This window comes from Epinephelus moara, chromosome 1 (genome assembly GCF_006386435.1).
Source record: "Epinephelus moara isolate mb chromosome 1, YSFRI_EMoa_1.0, whole genome shotgun sequence".
Lineage (NCBI taxonomy): Eukaryota > Metazoa > Chordata > Actinopteri > Perciformes > Serranidae > Epinephelus > Epinephelus moara.
Genome location: NC_065506.1, coordinates 12,206,265 through 12,225,624, shown reverse-complemented (window position 1 = coordinate 12,225,624; position 19,360 = coordinate 12,206,265). Strand labels below are relative to the sequence as shown.

Below are 19,360 nucleotides of genomic sequence, written 5' to 3'. Positions count from 1 at the left end.
CAACTTGCTATGGTGACATACATGTAAAAATGTAAGAATTTAGTCACACAGATTTGTTTTTTTCATTGATATAAAAATTAATATAAAATATAGGCACATAGAAGGACATGTAATGATGGCAAATCTGGTTAGCCCAGATTGTCCTGAAAAAAACAAAACAAGATATAGCATGTGTATGTAGCCTTTATAATGAGCTCAAAAGTAAAGGCAGTAAAAATACCCCAAAAACGCCTAGGGCCCATAGGGTTAAGCAAAATAAAAGAAATGGTTGATGCTTGGATTCCTTTGATTTTATATGCTTTTATGTACCATCTTAGAACCCTTGTTAATGTAGTATTTCTTTGTAAATACAGTCGAACCCAGTGAGCCAGGCTCAACACTCATGTGCCAGTCATCCTTGTTTACATTTCATTTTATTTCATTTTTTCAAGCTTCCAGCCCTCCCCTCATGACCCCTTGTTTAAATGTCACAAAGCTGTGGACTGCGAGTTATTCCCTCAGGCAAAGTCTGTAGAAATGAGAACTTAGAGAAAAAAATGCATAAAGGGCTAAAATGTCTGTGAGAGAGCCCTCGTGCACTTGGTGATTTTACAGCGGGATAGACCTGAGCCCTCGCGGACTTAGCCGGTACTAGGGTTGGGTGATCTTGGTATATATTGACGAAAACTCTGTCTGTTTCTCTGTTCCACGTTTTTCTCCTCACTGACTTGGTCCATCCATGTGAAATTTGGCACAATGGTAGAGGGTCATGGGAGGATGAGAATGAAGCAACATTACATCAATTGGCCAAAGGGAGGCACTATGGCAACTGATTGAAACTGCAAACTTTGAATGGGCTTATCTCATGCCCCGAATGTCGTAGAGACATGAAACTTTGCACAGAGTTGCCTCTCCTCATGAGGAACAAATTCGCCTCAAGAACCCATAAAATCTGGTTATATAGATTTTCCGCCATTTTGAATTTTTTGAAAAACACTTCAAATTGATCTCTTCCTAGGAAGTTTGACCGATCTGCATGAAACTCGGTGAACATAATCTAGGGACCAATATCTAAAGTTCCCTCTTGGCAAAAGTTGGAAAACTTACTAAAACTGAGCTTCTATACGGCAGTGAATATTGCGGAGGGCGTGGCTCATCACATAAAGGTGTATAACATCTCAAGGGTTTCACCGATCACCACGCAACTTTGTAGGCATATGACCACACATAATCTGAGGGGACCCCTCCATTATTGACTCAATCAAACAAAATGGGGGCGCTAGAGAGCTAATTTCTTATCTAGGCTTAACCACCATATTGATTTTTACTAACCTTGGTAGATATGTAGAACAGGACGCCTCAAGGTGACTGGAGAAATTTAACTCTAATTGGCAACTGGGTGGCGCTATAACAACAGAAAAATGCTTAAAAATGGCTAAAATGCGACCGATCACTGTGGCTCCCCCTGTGGCCGAATGTTTGGGGTTTTTTTTCTAATTTTTGGTATGACTAAGTCATGGTATGGTATGCTGTACATATTCACAGAAACTGTCAGTGTGTTATTCAGTCAGTCGGTCATCCTGTCTGTCCAACGTTTTTCTGCTCACTGACATGGTCAGTCTATGTGAAACTGCACATAGGCATTGAGGATTGGCATAGGTAGAAGGTGACAAAGCTACCAATGGTTATGGACTAGTGTTTACTGACTTGGCAAATGACATTTGTCACTGAAACATCCTGATGGCATTGTTGTTTTGGAGAGGTTGCAAAAATATGTGTAGGTAAGCCACCAGAACTGCAAACTATATGCCTTAAAGTAGCGCGAATGTCAGGACTGAGGACTGAAACAAGGCTGGTCTGAGCTCGACCCAAGCTCGTTGATGGTGTCACCTGCAACTCAGCTTGTCAAATTGCCAGCGGCTGGCTTTAGAATACAAAACATGTCACCTGTTTCAACAGCCAATCAGCTTTTAGAGGAGTCTGTTGGTGAAGTCAAAATGACCACAGATGGCGTTTTCGCTTGCTGCGGCAAGTGCTCCGTTCCTGCTGAGCCCTCTGTTTATGTCCTCACGGTGTGCAGGTGTCAGACAGTGGGTCGCTGTTGCTGCTGGCTATATGTGCTTATGCCCCCTCACACACACACACACACACACACATTATCATTGACGGATTAACTGGCACTGGTAATTAATATTATTGTGGTGTATTTATTATGAATACAGTCCGTCTGATGCTCATTTTGTTTCTGATTTTCGCTGTTTCATCACTACTACAAATGTAACTGCAGCCAGTATCTCACTATCACTATCCTCATTCATATTTTAAAAAGCTAGAAATTATACTCAGCCACAAAATAAGCCTGAAAAGCTGGAAATCAGAACGGTTGGACAGAGAGTTGTTGCATAGAGATGATACACTGTCTCATCTGGTTACACTGGTGTGAACACTTTAGAACATTACAGAGTGGCACATTGCAAATAGCTACCTGTTTCGACTGGTCTCGTGGCAAATCTTTGGTCTAAACTGCACTGAAGGAGAGTGTGTGTGTGTGTGTGTGTGTGTGTTTGAGGGAGACAGAGAGAGGGTAAGAAAAGGTGTGAGGTGGACTATTGCATGCACGTTTCCGTAGGCCTGAGTATTAATAACTTACTTAAAATGTACTTACTTTGTCACCTTTTGACCCGCCCCCTGGAATCTGTGATATTTACATGACCTTACCAGTGAATGAAAAAAAAAAAAAAAATGTGTGTAGATATTGATCAGTGATGGTGGAAAATCTATAAAATGGCAGCATCAAAGCATCAAACTTGGTCAATAAAAAGGATACCCCTTTGCCCAGGTGTGTGAGCCTGTGAGTCTGGACATTGGGATTGGACCATACAAAAGTCTAAGTCCAACAATATGGAGTCCCAAAGTATTCAATATTAACAAAAATATAAGACATTATGACATAAATAATGTCATAATTTAATATAATTGTGTAATTTAATTACATAAGATTGTCTTTTTGCTCATTATACAGAGCACGATGACTAGCTGCATTGCACGTGCAGCCTTGTTTAGCATAAAGCATCTGTGTCTGTGTAATGTGGTCATCTACAGGAGAAGCTCATTGGTTGATTCAGATTTATTAAGGCACTGTTGTTACTCTAACTAGCTGACTGCCCACATGTTGCAGCACTTGTTAAGCTTGTGTAAGCGAGGCAGGAGGCATGTGACTGGCTGAAAGATGAGGGGGCAGTGATTGGTGACAACAACAACCAACATTATGAAATTAAAACGTCCATAATGAAACGGTAAATATGAAAATAAGCATAATGAAATATCATTTAAAACTAATGACGTGACCTTCATTTCCTAAATTGTGTCACAAAGTATTGGTTCATTTAAATGTTTTACACAATTTAATCAAATGGTTATTTCATTATGTCTTAATTATTTAATACTGAACACTTAGTGCCTGCATGCTACAAGACTTACATATGGTTAAAAACTGTATATTGATTCCTTTTGACAATGGCTTCTCCCTGAGCTCAACCTCAGTGTTATTGCTGGATTATAATTTAAGCATTAAGTACACTTAAGCACTAAGTACTTTACACTTGCAGCCCAAGGGAAGTTCTTTAAGAGTCTAGACTACCAACAGAAAATAGCTATATTTGACATCTTAGAGGAGCTGGTAGTCCCCACAGATACATAGTATAAAATATGCTTTTTTAATTTTTTTTTTTTATAAAAGCAGAAAAGTACATTTATGTAAGTTTGTTTTATTCTGCTGCTATAAAAAACTGTGGGCTGGGTCCTCAGTGATGCGAGGGAACTATTCATTAAAGTGCTTACCTGTCAACACTCATGAGACTGTGGTACTTTTACATTCAACTTTAATTGGTCCAGCGTTAATGCTAATGTAGGATGTGTTTTTGTGCACACCACATGCTCTCATAATACATGTCCCATATTTATAATAACATGGCATGTTTGTCACAGCTTACAGAGGTGGGCGCCAAGAAATCTGGAGAAACGGTTTGGCATTTTAATTGATTCTAGCTTGTTTGTAACATCCTGCCACCACTCTAGTTTGCAAAAGGTTTGCAAACCAATTAAACGTGTTTGCAGAAGCAAGCATTTTTAATTTACTCTTTAATTTATTTCATTTCCATTGCTTATTTCTTAGTCTGTGTAGTTGCACTGTCGTAGAGTGAAAGAGGCAGTTGCGTTTGCACTTTTTACTGTGTCTTGAGGTTTGTCTGATGGGATCTTAAGTGAATTTCAATGTGGTTTCAGTCCATCTGGATATAGTGTTCATAGGACTGCACCTGGCACCAACAAGAGTTTTTTTTAGAGCTCTCACTAGCAAGAAGTTTCTACTTTGCTCCAGTCTGGGCTGAGCTGAAAGGAGCTCATCTTGGACTTCTTGAGTAATGAATTAAAGTAGGTTGTTTGAATTCACAACTGGCTAGCCTGTGGGGCTGTTCTGTTTCAAACTATAATTCATGGAATCATAGCCTCAGAACATGATAACCGCCTTTCAGTCAATCTGCTCTACATTTGCATTCATTTGCTGAGCTTTCCAGCTGCCAAATTAGTCACTCCTTGTCTCTGCTGGAAACATTTTAATCTTCAAAAACATCACCTGAAGCACAATTATGTCTCTGTTGCACCAAAAGCAGAGGGGACAGAGTGGGGGTTAGTCCGAGCCGCGCCCACGCATGACATCCCTAATAACATGGGTATAATGAAAGGCTACGTGCTATACTCCAACATCAAAAGCTATTGTCTAATTTTGGCCAGCGGGATGTGACAAATCCGTAATTAAAATAGCAAGCTGAGTGATAAAACAAAGCCACTTGCTGGGAGACAGCGGATCCGGATAGATATGGATCTGTCATTAGGCTAAAGAATTGTCCTTTGCCTTTTCTGCCTTTATCTCCCTAATGCGGCTATATTTCCCCGGGATTGGTCTTTTTCAGCCCCGGCGTGAAAAAAAAAAAAAAAAAAGCTGATCTCAACGAACGACCTAATCAGTCACGGCTTGCCTGTTTACCGCAACCAAAGTCGAGGCCACCGGTTCATCCAGGAGATGATCCAATTGAATGACAGCACTTCATGTTTTTAAATTGGCATCACAATGACAACTATGCTGACACTTTTCTCGTAATGCCACCCAATCTCTGCAGCTTGTTTACAACTGCATGTGTACGGGTTGCCGGTTCAACCGGGGGGCAACTACAATAGGATGATATTCATGTTATTTTTTCATGTTTTGTTCTTGCAGTGTTGGAATAACAGCAGAGCTTCGACTGTGCATGTGCAGCCTGACAGCTGAGATACTGTGTGCTCAGTCTTAACTCTGTTCTGTGTGACTAGAACTATTAAACTCATGGTACACTATATATGTGAACTGTACATATATATTTGGCAGAATTGACTTGGAGATCAAACACTCATGAATAATATATCCGGTAAGGCCAACTGGAATCACTGGTGTGAGCTCTGCAGCGGGTGATTTCCCATTACATGCAGCTGTTTTAACAGGAGCCAGCACAACCAACAGCAGCAACAGACTGTTCCTCCTCCTCCTCCTCCTCACTGTTATTGTTGGAGCTGGTTTCAAAATGCACAGAGCCCGACAGCTAGGAACACTATAAATTACGCAGGAGACTGGTGGTGGGAGCGGACTGGGACTGACCATCACATTAGTGAACTCCTGATGGACCAAGGTAAGGAGAAGCGTGAGTGTGTTTAAATTTATGTGCACTAGAGTGACTTATGCTGGACTGAACCGGGGAGGTGTGTGTGTGTACGTGCGCACGTGTGTAATTGTCCCGTCACCGCGACAGGATCAGTCGGGGTCCAATCGTAAATCGAGACAAACTGGCAGCAAGCTATTCTCCTGGATAAGAGGCTTTCAAGTAAATGAATGAATACATTATGGATTGGTAGCCTAGCATCAATAAAGCGGCCATACTGTATGTGAGCAGAATTAAGCTGCAGGACAGTCAGGCTTAGTAAGACCAGCAGTGCAATGGGGACCCAAGGGTTCATGAGGGCACCCAAGGGACCCCTGACTAAAGACACTTATCAAACCATAGAGGATAGAGCAAAGTAAGGTGAGAGATAAGCAAATTCATTCTATCTACAAGCCCACTAACAGTACGCCTACATCCACATACATGCACAGATTTATTTCCCCTGTCATACACCTACACACATACTGTAGATACACACATGGACACATATAGAAATTTCCTTTCCTCGTCTGTATGTGTCCTCAGGGTAAAGAATACATTTATATTCAGTGAATGATCGGCAGAGGCAGAAGCCGTTCAGAGCCATTTTGCTTTTCTAGCCGCTGGCAGAAAGCACTGGCCATTATGACCTTGTGATGAATTCAGGGTTCATTTCCTTTTTTTGTAATGCATGCACATAGAATTAAATCTAAAAAAAGACAAGGGATGCAGCATCCTGAGAGGGATAACATTCTTTGAAGACAGCACCAACGCTGCCATTGTGCACATCCGCCGTCTCCACTTTCAATTCCAGGCGCACGGTAATCGGGAGAAAGTTTCATTTGTGCCCACTGTCATTTATTCATTAGCTTGCAATCAGATCTCCTGTGCAAGGCATGAGACGTTATAAATCAGTCACCGGCTGGCCATTAACAATTCATGCAATTCATAAAACATAAGAGCCGTCATTTATTTATCACCTCTAAATGGGATTTCCTTCCCTCTCATTGGCTCTGACTCAGGAGTCAACTTCTGTTAGCCTGACCGACGGCCATTTTGAGAGCGAGCCAAAATGTATACGATTCAGATCCGAGTTTAAAGGCGACCAGGATAACCTGATCTCACGTGCTGCCGTTCAGACAAGACGAAGTGGCTTTTCCCTAACTGAATCCGCTCGATGTGACTGGTATCGTGAGGAAGGGAAGCAGCAGGCACCAGGCTGCGGTTGGCTGCTGGCACAGTTGTTTTCTGCTGATTCTCTTGAGCAGTTGATGTAATTGTGAGTAATTAGGCCTTAAAGTGGTCTTGTCTTTCCCCAACCTGGAACATGAGTCCCAGGGGAGAGTGAGGGATGGGGATGGGGGTTGGGAGGGGGGCTGTTTGAACACCAGTTGCTGGTATACAGAAGGCTGCTTTTGTCTAAACAGATCCTATATGAAGAGCCTGGAAGTGGGCCAGCAGATGCTAACACCATATGATCACACTGAATCTGTAGATGGCACTAAATTACACTATTGCCCCGAGGGGCCACGGCTCTTCTCATAGTAAAGATAAACAGCAAATTACAATGACGATGCAACAGTTGGAATGAGCCTAATAAAGATGTGGTGTTTGATATCTGGCTCTCAGACTAGATGCTGCACTTCACTTTACAGTCCATAACACTCTGTGGGAGTTTGTGTTTCTTAAGTGCCTTACAGTTTTAGTATACTTAGGGTCATGCTTAAACAACTGTAGCTCAAGGGTCTCTCCATAAAATTAAATAATGTGTGGTAATGTTCACCAGTACTAACGAGGGTCACGCCACAAGTAGAAACTTTACAGGGACTTACGAGTGGTCGGCTTGTTGCAGTTGTGTCCGTGCCTGAAGTACTGAGGATTCTCCACCACAGGAATACGAGTCATCCCTATGACAACGGCATCAGGACCCGCATCCAGAGTACAGGGGGTAATAATCCCATGGTTGACGTGATGAAGAGGGCTGGCAGAGTCTTCTTCACCACTGATCACAGCTACTGGACCTGGAAGAACAAAAGAAAGATGAGTTATTTAACAGTTCAGAGTCTAAATGATGAGCTCAAGCCGAGCTTATCTGACTTGTACAATAATACTTTTGGTCTGTGTCATTGTCATGTACATTATGACAACATATTTGATGACTGAAATATAAATGCAGATACAAAAATAGAAAATGTGCTCATTGTTGCTTCACTGTGATGTTTGAGCTTCACTGCACAGAATCATGTATGTGCAGAATTTAACACTAGAGGCTATGAAGTTCTCTCATTCATCTTCTAAAGGTAAAGTTTTCTTTGAGCTCAACATGCATGTGTAATCAGTTTTCAACCCTGGGTCTTCAAATACCGACACTTTGTCATGCCCCCTCGGCATCTGATTTGGATGCACAAGGCACCCTTTATTGCCTGTATGAGACACAAAGCAGTCTCCTCAATGAAACACACATTATAACTTGTGGTAAACCTTTGTAAAACAATTGTGGTTAGGCGTAGACAACAAAGCTCGTTGGTTAGGTGTAGGAAAGAGATCATGGTTTGGGTTGAAATAAGTATGTTTGTTACAGCGTTATGTAAGGCAAAACTAACAGGCATAAATACATAATGTAACTACTTCATGTATGGGATGTACATGATGTTACACTAGAATAAGTAAAATTGACTTTTGGTTTCACACTGGACATAAACAGCAGTCTCCCAGGTGAAAGTCCTGTGCTTCCCAACCAAAGCTTTGTCCCTCTTTACGGCAGGTAGGTATTAGGTTTACATTTGGGTAAACTGAAAGCCTGTTGCTTCCGATACACACACTAAGGGGGGCCTTGTGCGTCAGTATCAGGGTGTGACAAAAGGTCTGTATTTGACAGCCTGGAATTGAGACCAAAGGCCTGTACTACAAAGCCATTTCAACTTACACAAAATATATATGCATTATCTGGCTTGATTAACCCTAACACTGGACGTCTGGACAACCAGTACTACTAAGGTGGTTATCAACAGTTCAGTCAACTCTGGGTTTTCCTATCCAGCCACGTGAAAGAGACAGGGGTGTTAAGTATGAGTGACATCATTAGAACCATAAATGAAGTAGGCTGCTTCATATCATATGAGATGAAAAGGTACTGAAAATATCTGCAGCTGTGAGACGGTAAAATGTCAGTGGCGTGGGATGTAAACAATAGTCTGTAATCCTATAATGAAGATGTAGAAATATTGAAAATATCATCTTAAAAGTCACTGAGACGTAAATTATTAGTATCACTAGGCTATATGTGACATTAGTATATTAATGTTGACCTATAACAATATATAGGCTCCATGGACACTTTTTTCTTCAGTGATCTGACTGGTCAGGGGTCGGGGTGTTGACAGGCTGTGATCTAACATTCCGAACATAACCCGCTCCAGGGCAGGTTAGCTGCACAAGTTACCCCGGTGAGTTATCCTTGTAAAAAGAGAACCAGCTTCATAGTGCTGAAAACCTAGAGTTGACCCTTAAGTTATCTTGCTAACTCCAAATCCTGCCTCATAGTACAGGCCTCAGGCTGGTATGTAGAAGCATGACTTTGTATCATCACAGTTTTGAAGGTCAAGTGGGGTCCAGTATGCAACTTACACAAGTGTGATGTGGAAAGTAGGCTGAGGGCTTTTCAGTGAAGTAGGAGACATCTTGTATCAAGCAGTTATTTGCATATTCACAGATTCTGGATATTTCAATGAAGGAGGAGGCATTGATGGAATTTTTAATAATATGAACTTGGGAAAACCATACCAGACATTATTCAAAGCAGGGTATTTTAACTAATAGTCAGCTTAATCAAATGACATACAGGTTACTGTTGTAGTGATGGGTGGTTTGTTTTCAGTGTTCCACCACAGGCCAGTGAAAATAAGTATGTCTGTGGCTAGTGTTCAGGGTGGATGCTGCAAAATGACTTCATTTTGCACACTGAACCTACCCATATAAACTCAAATCTATGGCTGACTATTGCAAAGTATTATGAATGACTTTTAATAAAGAAAAGAGATGTTGTTCTTGTTGTTGTAGAAACCTTGGTTTGATGGACATAAGAATTAATTGACAGTTGGCATCAACACATCTTTAAACATGTAAAAAAAAACAACTTAATTATTTGCCCATTTTTTAAAATCTTTTTCATGGGAGAAAAACACTTTCATATAATTTTGAAAAACCTACATGTGTTAAAAAAGAGACGAGTCTGGTTAAATGAAAAGGACTGTTTACCACAAATGTTTTAAAAAAGTGACACACAAAAGTGGTGTGTTTTTTCTTAGTCATTTTCTGTGTTTTAATTCATCAAATGGTGCTACAATCAAATGTCAAATTAGTCAATGTATGAAAAGATTAATTTGTTTATTCTAAAGCTGAAACTATCAGTTGATTGACAGAAAATTGTACCTGCAACTATTCTGTTGATCCATTAGTTGTTTCAGTCATTTTCCAAACAAAAAAGCCTCTGGTTCCAGCTCATTAAACATTATTATTTGGTGCTTTTTAAATATTATCATGTATTATTGTGAACTGAGTATCTTTGGGGTTTGGACTGTAAATCTGATAAAACAGGCAATTTGAATATGTCGCCTTGGGCTCTGGGAAATTGTACCAGTATTGTCTGACATTTAGACAAAACAAGTAATTGATTAATCAGAAAAAAATAATTTGCAGGTTAATACAAAATGAAAATAATCTTTAGTTGCAGCCCCAGTTTATTAATTGATTCATTTGTTCTTTCATGTTTCAGTCCACAAAATTAGATACTCAATCAAAATACATATTTGTTTAAAGCACTGACAGTTAAATGTATGGTGTCATAAAACACATTCCTATCAACCAACTGTAATTTCATTTCTCTAATCAAATTTTTTTTTTAAAAAAAAGGCCCTGACATGATTTACTGTCAGCCAATGTGATCCAGTTTCCTGTTCTGTCACTGCTGTGTCTGAAGCAACACACTGCTCTGACAACTGCAGTCTTCAGAGGGGAGGGAGGAAAGAAACAGCAAGTGGATAAAAAGTTAACAGCCAACAGTCGCTGATTCAGTGGAGCTGTGACAGTCAATCCGTTTCCCCACAAAGTTGAATCTCTCGCTCACCTTGACAACACAGTAAATAGTAATCAAGACCCAGTCATGTCAAATTATAGACGCTGAGCGGCGGGGAGGTGGGGTGTGATGAAGTGACACATGTGAGCATCAATTTATTTACAACATTTGCTCTTATGCAGGGTTTTCATAGCTGAGCACCCGCTTTATTGGAGAGATATGCACAGCAGAGCACAGGTCCTCACTGGGCGACTACCTTCCCAACCACGGGGGACAAGTGGCACACTACAGCCTTAAATCTCTTGCGATACCTCTGACCCTCCACTACACAGCACAGACAGATAGATATATGAGCAGTAAAATACTTCAAACATCACTACACATGAAATAAAATCATTACACAGAAAGTTATGCTGAGCCAAAGGTAGAAATCTTTAAAAAAAAAATGAGAAAAGATACCTCAAAAGGATCCTAGTATTATGCCCTGCTTTTTAATACAATATGAATTGGAATGAAAACCCATCTGGTCAGACTCCAGTACCAGATCGATGAGGCCTCGAGGAACGCCTGGCCTCCCTCCAAACCGCTGCACTCAGAACTACACAAAACCTCCCCCTTGATTCTTTGGGAGATGATGGTTTTCTGAGGAGTGAAGGGGAAATTGGACTTCTTGACTTCAGAACATCCAAAAAAAAAATTGCATTTATGTTACCTGGGTGATGAAAAGGCCCAACGGCCTCTGAGAGGGTTTTTATCTTCTGAGACGTTGCCTGTGCACAGAATGGAATTGGAACAGGAAGTGGGCATTTCCCCCCGAAACATCTATCTGAGAGTAAAGTTCCTCTCTATTAACCAACTTTGATTTATTCAGGAAAACTGTACAATGAAATGAGACAACTTTCGGCTATTTTGCCCATTCTTTTCATCTCTCATCTCTTCCACAACTTTTTAAGTGGTAATAAGGTTCATACAGAAGGTAAATTCAGCCGTGCCACTGGGTCTAATTCAGACCTTGACTAAGGACTTTGTATAGTTTTTGGTTCTAACTTTTCTGTTCTTTAAGTACTACAGTCTTGTGATGAAGGTGTAATGATAAATATGTAAACTTGTACATCTGCCCTCAAATCATCTCAGTATCCATCTAACAATACATAAGACAGCACTAAGTCTGTCTGTCAACACCTGGCATCAGAATGGGTCTCCACATGCGGCTAAAGTGACCACTTGTGATCAGATCTCACTTCCATGCTCTATGTGCACATAAACACTTACATCATTTCTGACAACAAACACAAAGTTTTTGTTGTTAATAAAAGGCAGTTTAAAAAGTAAAATTATGTCCCCATGTTACCTGTGTCTATGGCCACAACATAAGACCATAGATTATAGCCAACTTTCATTGGATGGAAAAAGACAATGCTGCAAAATGCTATGTTTCTCAACCTACCACTCAGTAAAACTGAGAAAAGCAAACTAGACCTATAAACTGGGAAACAAGTTACATCCATCATCCATACATAGTTATATTTTATAAGTGACTACTATTAGAGCATCATACATACTGTTTGTTAGGGTTGGGTGACGTCCAATGAATTGGCATATGACGATGTCCACAGGGAAACATTGTGATGGGAGATAACACTGTTTATGTATTTGTACAGCTTTACGGGTTAGAGTAGCATACTTGTCAGGACTAAGGCCTGAGACAAGGACAGAGATACAAGGACTGAGCGCCACAGCATGAAAGTGTGTGTGTTTAAGAGAGACAGTGACTGAGAGGGGAGGAAAAGGTGCACGCAATGTTACTGTAAGTTATCATTAACCCACTTAGGATGCCGATTTGCTTTCTTTTTTTTGACCAGTCCGCTAACATCCGTGATATTTATATACTGGTAATTTAAAATGAAAACGAAAATTGGTAGTCAACCCAGCGGATGTAAGCAGATATTTATTAGTGATGGTGTGACAGCAGCACCAAACTTGGTCGCTAAAAAAGCCACCACTTCACCCATCTAGCAGTTTGCAGTTCACATGATCAGAACTGTTACTTTTTAAGCACACAATGATGTCATTAGCACCACTGCAAACCCACACTCTGCTGTTGAAAAGGAAGGCGAATGGATGGACGGATGGAAGGGGACGTCTAAATCACAATTGTGGGTTGAGTGGTTGATGACTTACTGCCATCGTGGATAAACAATGACCCAACTCTACAGTACAGAATTAGCAAATGCAGTGCAGGTGATGCTGAACAGGGCAATGCAGAGGGCGTCAGCTGGGTAGGCGGTCCTTCAGTGTGGCTCAGGACACATTAGCATACACACTGCTGAGAGAATGGGACCATATGAGATCCAAAACACCTCCAAATGTGGTCTGAGTGATCGGATCTCAAGACTCATTGAGGACACATTAGATGCATTCACACAGCTGTGTGTGATCTGATTACCCAATGCACATGTTGTTACCAGGTGTGAACAGGGCCTTAGTAAAGTCAATTTGTCTCTATTCATCTAAATTTCAGTTCATGGTGTAAAGCAGGTAAATTCCATTTCAAAGAAATACTTTACCATTTTGGGAATGACTTGCTTTGCTACAAATGAGTTAATATTTTAGTACTTCCAGTTCCCTTGTCTCAACCAATGAGTCTCAGTCAGTGGAATTTTTATAAATGTTTTTGGTTAGATGCCTCAAATAAGGTCTGTGGTTAACATAAGAGACCGTCATGTTTGGCTCTAGCACATAAACCACACCAGTTAATACCTCACTTGTAAATTTTAAAGCTTTTATAGGTTTTAAAAAAGACAGTTGCTAACAAATAGCCGAAGTGGCGCTCTTTAATGAAGATTATATTGCTGAAAAAAACATGTAAGAATCATAAACTTTTGTTTGCCACAGAGCTTATTTTCTACAACAATCCAAAATCCAATGGAAAAAAAATCCAATTGGCTTTTTGTGGAGGGAACCAGGGCAATGTTAGCTTCTGGGCTGGCCTACAAATAAACGTCATCCCTGCAGGCTCATTACTCTAAAAATGTAATACGTTACTCATCACTTGTTACTCTTTTTAAAAGTAATGTTATTTTTTAACTTATTATTCCCTGCCAACACTAATTTGTTGCACTACTCATTGTATTACTTTCCAGTTACACCCCATAAAATTGGTAATTGCGTATCTCATAAAAATTCCGTCGTGTGCCTCTGTGAATGACAGGGTAATCCCTGGTAGGCTAAGTGTAGCTAAGGCTAGATAGCACATAATTATTTTTTTACCTGGGGATTTTCTGATGTCTGTGACGAGTACTTTCACAAGGCTCTGCCTGAAAGACGAAGAGTCACTCATGGAGCAACATTGCATCACATATCCAGCCTCAAGGTTCATTACTTTTTTTGTAGCCTGCAGCTGTCCATGATAAAAATCCAGTTTTGGTTGTTTAGCCAGTGTAGGGCTACAGCCACCCTCCACAGCCAAGGAGGGCTCATCTTAAGTGGGGTGTTTACTTTGGAGCTTCATATTGTTGTGCTGTCGTAATAGATGTTTCAGACCTGAGGTTTCAAGATATGTTTTTCGCAGGGGAAAGAGTTTTAGTACGACTATCTGCAGCAGTGTTCCTGTCATCTTTCCTCCCGACAAAATCAAAGTAATGGGAATATTTCCAGCTGCTTAAGGTAAGCATTTCCATCTCCATAACTACTTTACCGCTTTGTGATGTGTGTGGGCAGCATGATGATTACGAAAATGAATCCACTGATGTAATTGTTGCATTTCAAGTCAGTAGTGTAGTGTAGTGTAGTGTGATAACAAAAGTAACGCTGTAATGAGTTGTTTGGGTTTGGGGTAACTCTAATGTTATTACATACATTTTATTAGTAATTAGTCACTCTACTTGTTACTGAAAAAAGTGATGTTATTTGTGTAACATGTTTCTGTAGTTACATGTAACGCGCTACTGCCTAACACTGTAACTGCACAGCTCTGTTTTTAGATGAGAAGATCGATATCACTCTCCTAAAAAAGAAGAAGGTAGGCCCAGCATACACACACATGCACAAACGGGATCTATACATGCAGTAAATGGAGAGATGTCAGAGTGAGGGGGCTGCCTTGGACAGGCGCCCCGATCAGTTGGGGGTTCAGTGCCTTGCTCAAGGGCACTGCGGCAGTGCTCAGGGGGTGAACTGGCACCTCTCCAGCTACCAGTCCACGCTCCACACTTGGTGCGTACAGGGACTTGAATTGGTGACCCTCCAGTTTCCAAGCCAAGTCCCCATGGACTGAGCTACTGCTGCCCTACAAAATTGCCAGTATCAGGTTTTTAGCCTAGAATTATTGTGGCCCAGAATGTCAAATGTAAACTGTATAAACAAGCTTACTACTTACAGATGTTGGTGCTAAATTATAGTAAAATGACTTATATGCCTTAGATTTTATTGCATCGGGAAAAAAAAAGGAAACAGTGTCTGTGTCTCTGGACACATTCATGTTTTCATACATGCTCTGATATCTTTTGGGTTTAATAATTGTGAATCACTCTATTCACATTGTATACCTTCAAGCTTAATCTAAGGACATAATATTCTGTAAATGATCTGACCCACTCGTCCTTGACACTTTCTGGAGTGCATGACTGTTGTAGTAAGCATATGGACCAGCTGTTTCCCAGCTTATAGCCTTTATCCTAAGCTGAGCTAACTGGCTGCTGGTAGAAGCTCCATGTTTACTGTACAGATATGAGAGTCTGGTCTTCATCTTCTCATCTAACTCTCAGCAACAAAATGCATAAGTGCATTAAGCAAAATTTCAAACCAAACAGTTAAGTCAAATAGTCCAAAATAGACTGGTTTCCCTCTCTTCTCATACCAGACCTCAAACACAGCTGCATCTAACGCACAAGCTGGCAACAATGCACTCAATCATCAAAGGATGTGCCAACACTTGAAAAAAAAAGAAAAAGAAATCATTCATTTAACATGTTCAGAGTAACAGACATAAGTTTGTTCAGGGATTCCTCCCGGAAAAGTCTTAGATCACAGTGGCGTGCTGTCGTTTGAAGGTTAGTTAAATCTCATTGCTCACATCCTTCCTCACTTTGCCAGCTGATACTTCTCTCCAGCAAACATCCTTTTACTTTTCTGTGGGAAATGTGTCACTCCAGCTGAAATTCCTCCATTATTTTTGCAAGAGTCATGCCACTCCAGTCGGCATTACTCAATGTCCCGTCACGTAACGTTCCACAATCCCAGCTTGTGGCGGTGCCACAAATGGTTAATGTTTATGCAAGGTGCGGTGCGCAGGTGCATTAGCTAATTCGGCAAAATCAATTGATCAAGTCTGACATTTGCATCATCTGTTTCTCTGAGTTTAGAAGTCAATCTAATTTACTCTACAGGAGGAGAGATAGAGGCGCCTTCCTCTCCTGGGTTTTAAAATGGACTCGTTCATTAAGGTCTTGTCCAAGTGCTGGGCCAGAGGATCCATCTGTGGACAAGGCCTCAGTGACAAATTAAAAGAGCATGCAAACCTTTGAACTAGCCACCTTTCAAACACAGGCTGACTGTTATCTCCAGGTTTTGTCACGTTGTAAGCATAATCACGATAACCTTTTTAAGAATGCTCAAAAAAAAAAAAAAAGAAACCTGCAAATGTGAAAGAGAACCTTTTTATGTCTCACAGAAACACTGTGGTGAGGACCCTGTCATTCCCTCTCTAATGCAAGAGTGTGTTGTGGGGGTGATGAGTGCCCTCCTCCTATTTTTGCCTCCCGCACTTTTATTCTTTTACTGTCATGTCACCAAAGTCCAGACGAGGAAAAATACGTTGATAAAAAATGTTTTAGAGTTGTCCTCGGTTAATACTGTGTGAGTGGAGCAGCAAGTGCCTTCTGGTCTCTCTTTTGCCCTGGCTTTCGCCTCTCAGGCAACATACAGCAGCTGCTCTATCTATCTTATTGGTGAAGGTAAGTGAGGTTGTATGTAGGCTGGAAAGAATACCTGCAGATACTACTCTTTCAGGTTATATTCTTATTCACACCTAATGCTCTCCTAAAAAGATTATGGAATTGAACATCAGACAAAACAGTACACTGACATTATCCATGGTGATAGTAGGAACTATTTTCTTTCTTCTGAACTACACCTGCAACCATATCACTGTGCAGAAGGAAGTATCTACTGCTGGCTAACCTAGCACCACTGAGCTAGCTAACGTTGCAGCTCAGCCGAGGAGGACGCAATTAATGTTTACATCTTGGGCGGTCACGAGCCTCTCGTCCATGACTAAATGCTTACTTCCTTCTGGGGGGTGATGTGGTTGGCAGGTGTAGTTTGGTAGAAAGAAAATAGTTCCTTCATGAAACTGCTCACAACAAGATCTGTGGATTATCTTGAGTAAACAGGTTATAATTTGTAAAAAGAGACATTGATGACATTCTGTACTTTTTTGGCGCTTGGAGCACCACAAACCGAGTGCCATCTAGTTCCATTATACTGGAGAGAAGGCAGACATCTCTATGGCCGATATCTCAAACACTACTCACACCAAAATAATCTGGAGTCACAATTAGCACTACAGTTGAAAGGAAAAATATGTATTTTTGATTATGGTGTGAACTCTCCCTTTAAGACAATACACAGGTTTATAGTACATTGCCTTTCTGTTACTTGTTATACTGCCTGTGTCCTGGCTTTTGAAACTGCTGCTGCTGTGTCTCTGGAACTGGATCATGTTGGCCTGGTCGATTTTTGGGTGCTTTAATACATCAGTGACACTGTGTGTCCTTATTTAAACACTATTCTCCCAATTGGTGACATTAGATATTATTAGTATGTCCATACCTCGTTTTTCCTCCTTGTTCTCTGCTGCGGGAGCTATTTTTCAAAATGCCTCTGGGTTTTCTGCACAGTTTATTTATTACAGCCCTCATTGTTTTTATTATAATAATTATTTGTACAAATATACCACACCAGACTAAAAACTCAGCAGGAGTGTTTGTCTGTGGAGCCACCTGATTGTTTGTGCCTCTGCTTCTAAAGTGAGAGTTGAAGGTGATTCTTGGGCCAAAAAAAAAAAAAAAGAAAAAGAAAGAAAAGCCAGCGGGTGACTCTGTAGGGTTTTCCCTGTGGTGGGAAATAAATTGTGCAGAGTGTGATTGCTTCCGTTCCACCTCCTTGTGGTAATTATCACACAGATTCCTTTCAAAGGTAGTTAATTAGGACTGGAATTAACTTGAGGACATGTAAAATGAACAAGAGAACACAGGAAGGATAACTCACTGAGGCAAGGCCCCGCTTCAAGTTAACGATGGATTTGAAACAAATTAAGTCCATACGTGGGAAGCGTAGAAAACAGTGAAATCAAGGCGAACATCATGCTTGTGAAGAAGAAACACATTATTAACCAACTGTTTCCATAAATCTATCAGAAATATTTTGCCATTCAGTGCCGTGACTATACAGCATGATAATTAATGGATATATTGCTGCAATTCAAACCAGCAAACGTCTTATGTAACATCTTAACACCTGCCTTCCTAACACAACACTTGTAAACAAGATTCTTTAACTCAAACCCTAACTGAAATAAACAAGTTCGTCACCTCACATGATTAGTGAGAGCCATTATGACGTCACAACTACAAGCTTAGTAGCCGCAAATGTGCAATTACACACAGAGCGTGTAGCATTGGCGCTATAAAAAAGCCACTTAATTGCCAAATGCCAGTATCGTGTGAAGAAGCCTTGGGGTTATGTGCACAGCTCAGATGACAACTCTCCCCGCTGCATAAAAGAAGACATGTAAATAGCTCCTCTGACAAATGGCCTCAACCTGCTCACTCAACCTTCCACTCAGACGAACACTGTGAACATGTGACAGCCGTGCAGGCCGGGGGTATCCAAAAAGCAGCCCTGCACCGCCTGCTGTTTCCTCTCCAGTTGATGGTGACCAACTGTGACAAATATTGAGCTGATATTTATGGTCCTCTGCAATGTAGGCTATCGACAATTTACAGTCTCCCCGCGCAGCTCAATGTGCTCTCCCTTTATTGTGGTATAAACAACGCCAAACACTGAGGGGAAGGACGGCCGAGTCAAGACAGAAATAAACATGCATTTGAAATCTGCTGTAAACCTATCAGTCATTGCATCTGAAGCCACTTATACGTCCTCTAAAATGAAGCGTCGACACAGTGCCGAACATTATCTGCAATGACACACCACTGAACCAATTACAGTTTGTGTTGCTGTATATCTGCAGTCTTGATGCTCAGAATGATAATAAAACAAAACAGTGAGATTGTTATTCTGACTCTGTTCTCACAGTGCCCTATCAGCTTTTATATCTTTGACAACACATTACTCTGTAAACTCCCTGAAGACAGACGAAGTAATTTTACACAAGTCTGAAAAGTGATGGAAAATGACATCATCCAACAGCCAAGCTCTCCCGGGTCTGTTCCTTGATTTATGACAACGACAGAGTCAGGATCTTTACCAAAACTGGGACCTACATTTTATTACCTGTTATGCGTCCAAACACAAATTGAAAACAAAACATACAGCAATTCGAGAATATATTCGGAAC

At 40.8% G+C, this 19,360-nt stretch overlaps 1 protein-coding gene across 5 annotated transcripts in view; it reads right to left on the bottom strand.

Moving 5' to 3' along the window:
- ntrk3b (neurotrophic tyrosine kinase, receptor, type 3b) overlaps window positions 1-19,360 on the bottom strand; it is a 256,863-nt gene that overhangs the window by 60,258 nt on the left and 177,245 nt on the right. For all 5 annotated transcript variants that reach the window (XM_050048751.1, XM_050048777.1, XM_050048759.1 and 2 more), the window contains one exon: window positions 7,541-7,729. In XM_050048751.1, coding sequence (XP_049904708.1) covers window positions 7,541-7,729 — 189 coding nt within the window. The remainder of the gene's footprint in view (window positions 1-7,540; window positions 7,730-19,360) is intronic.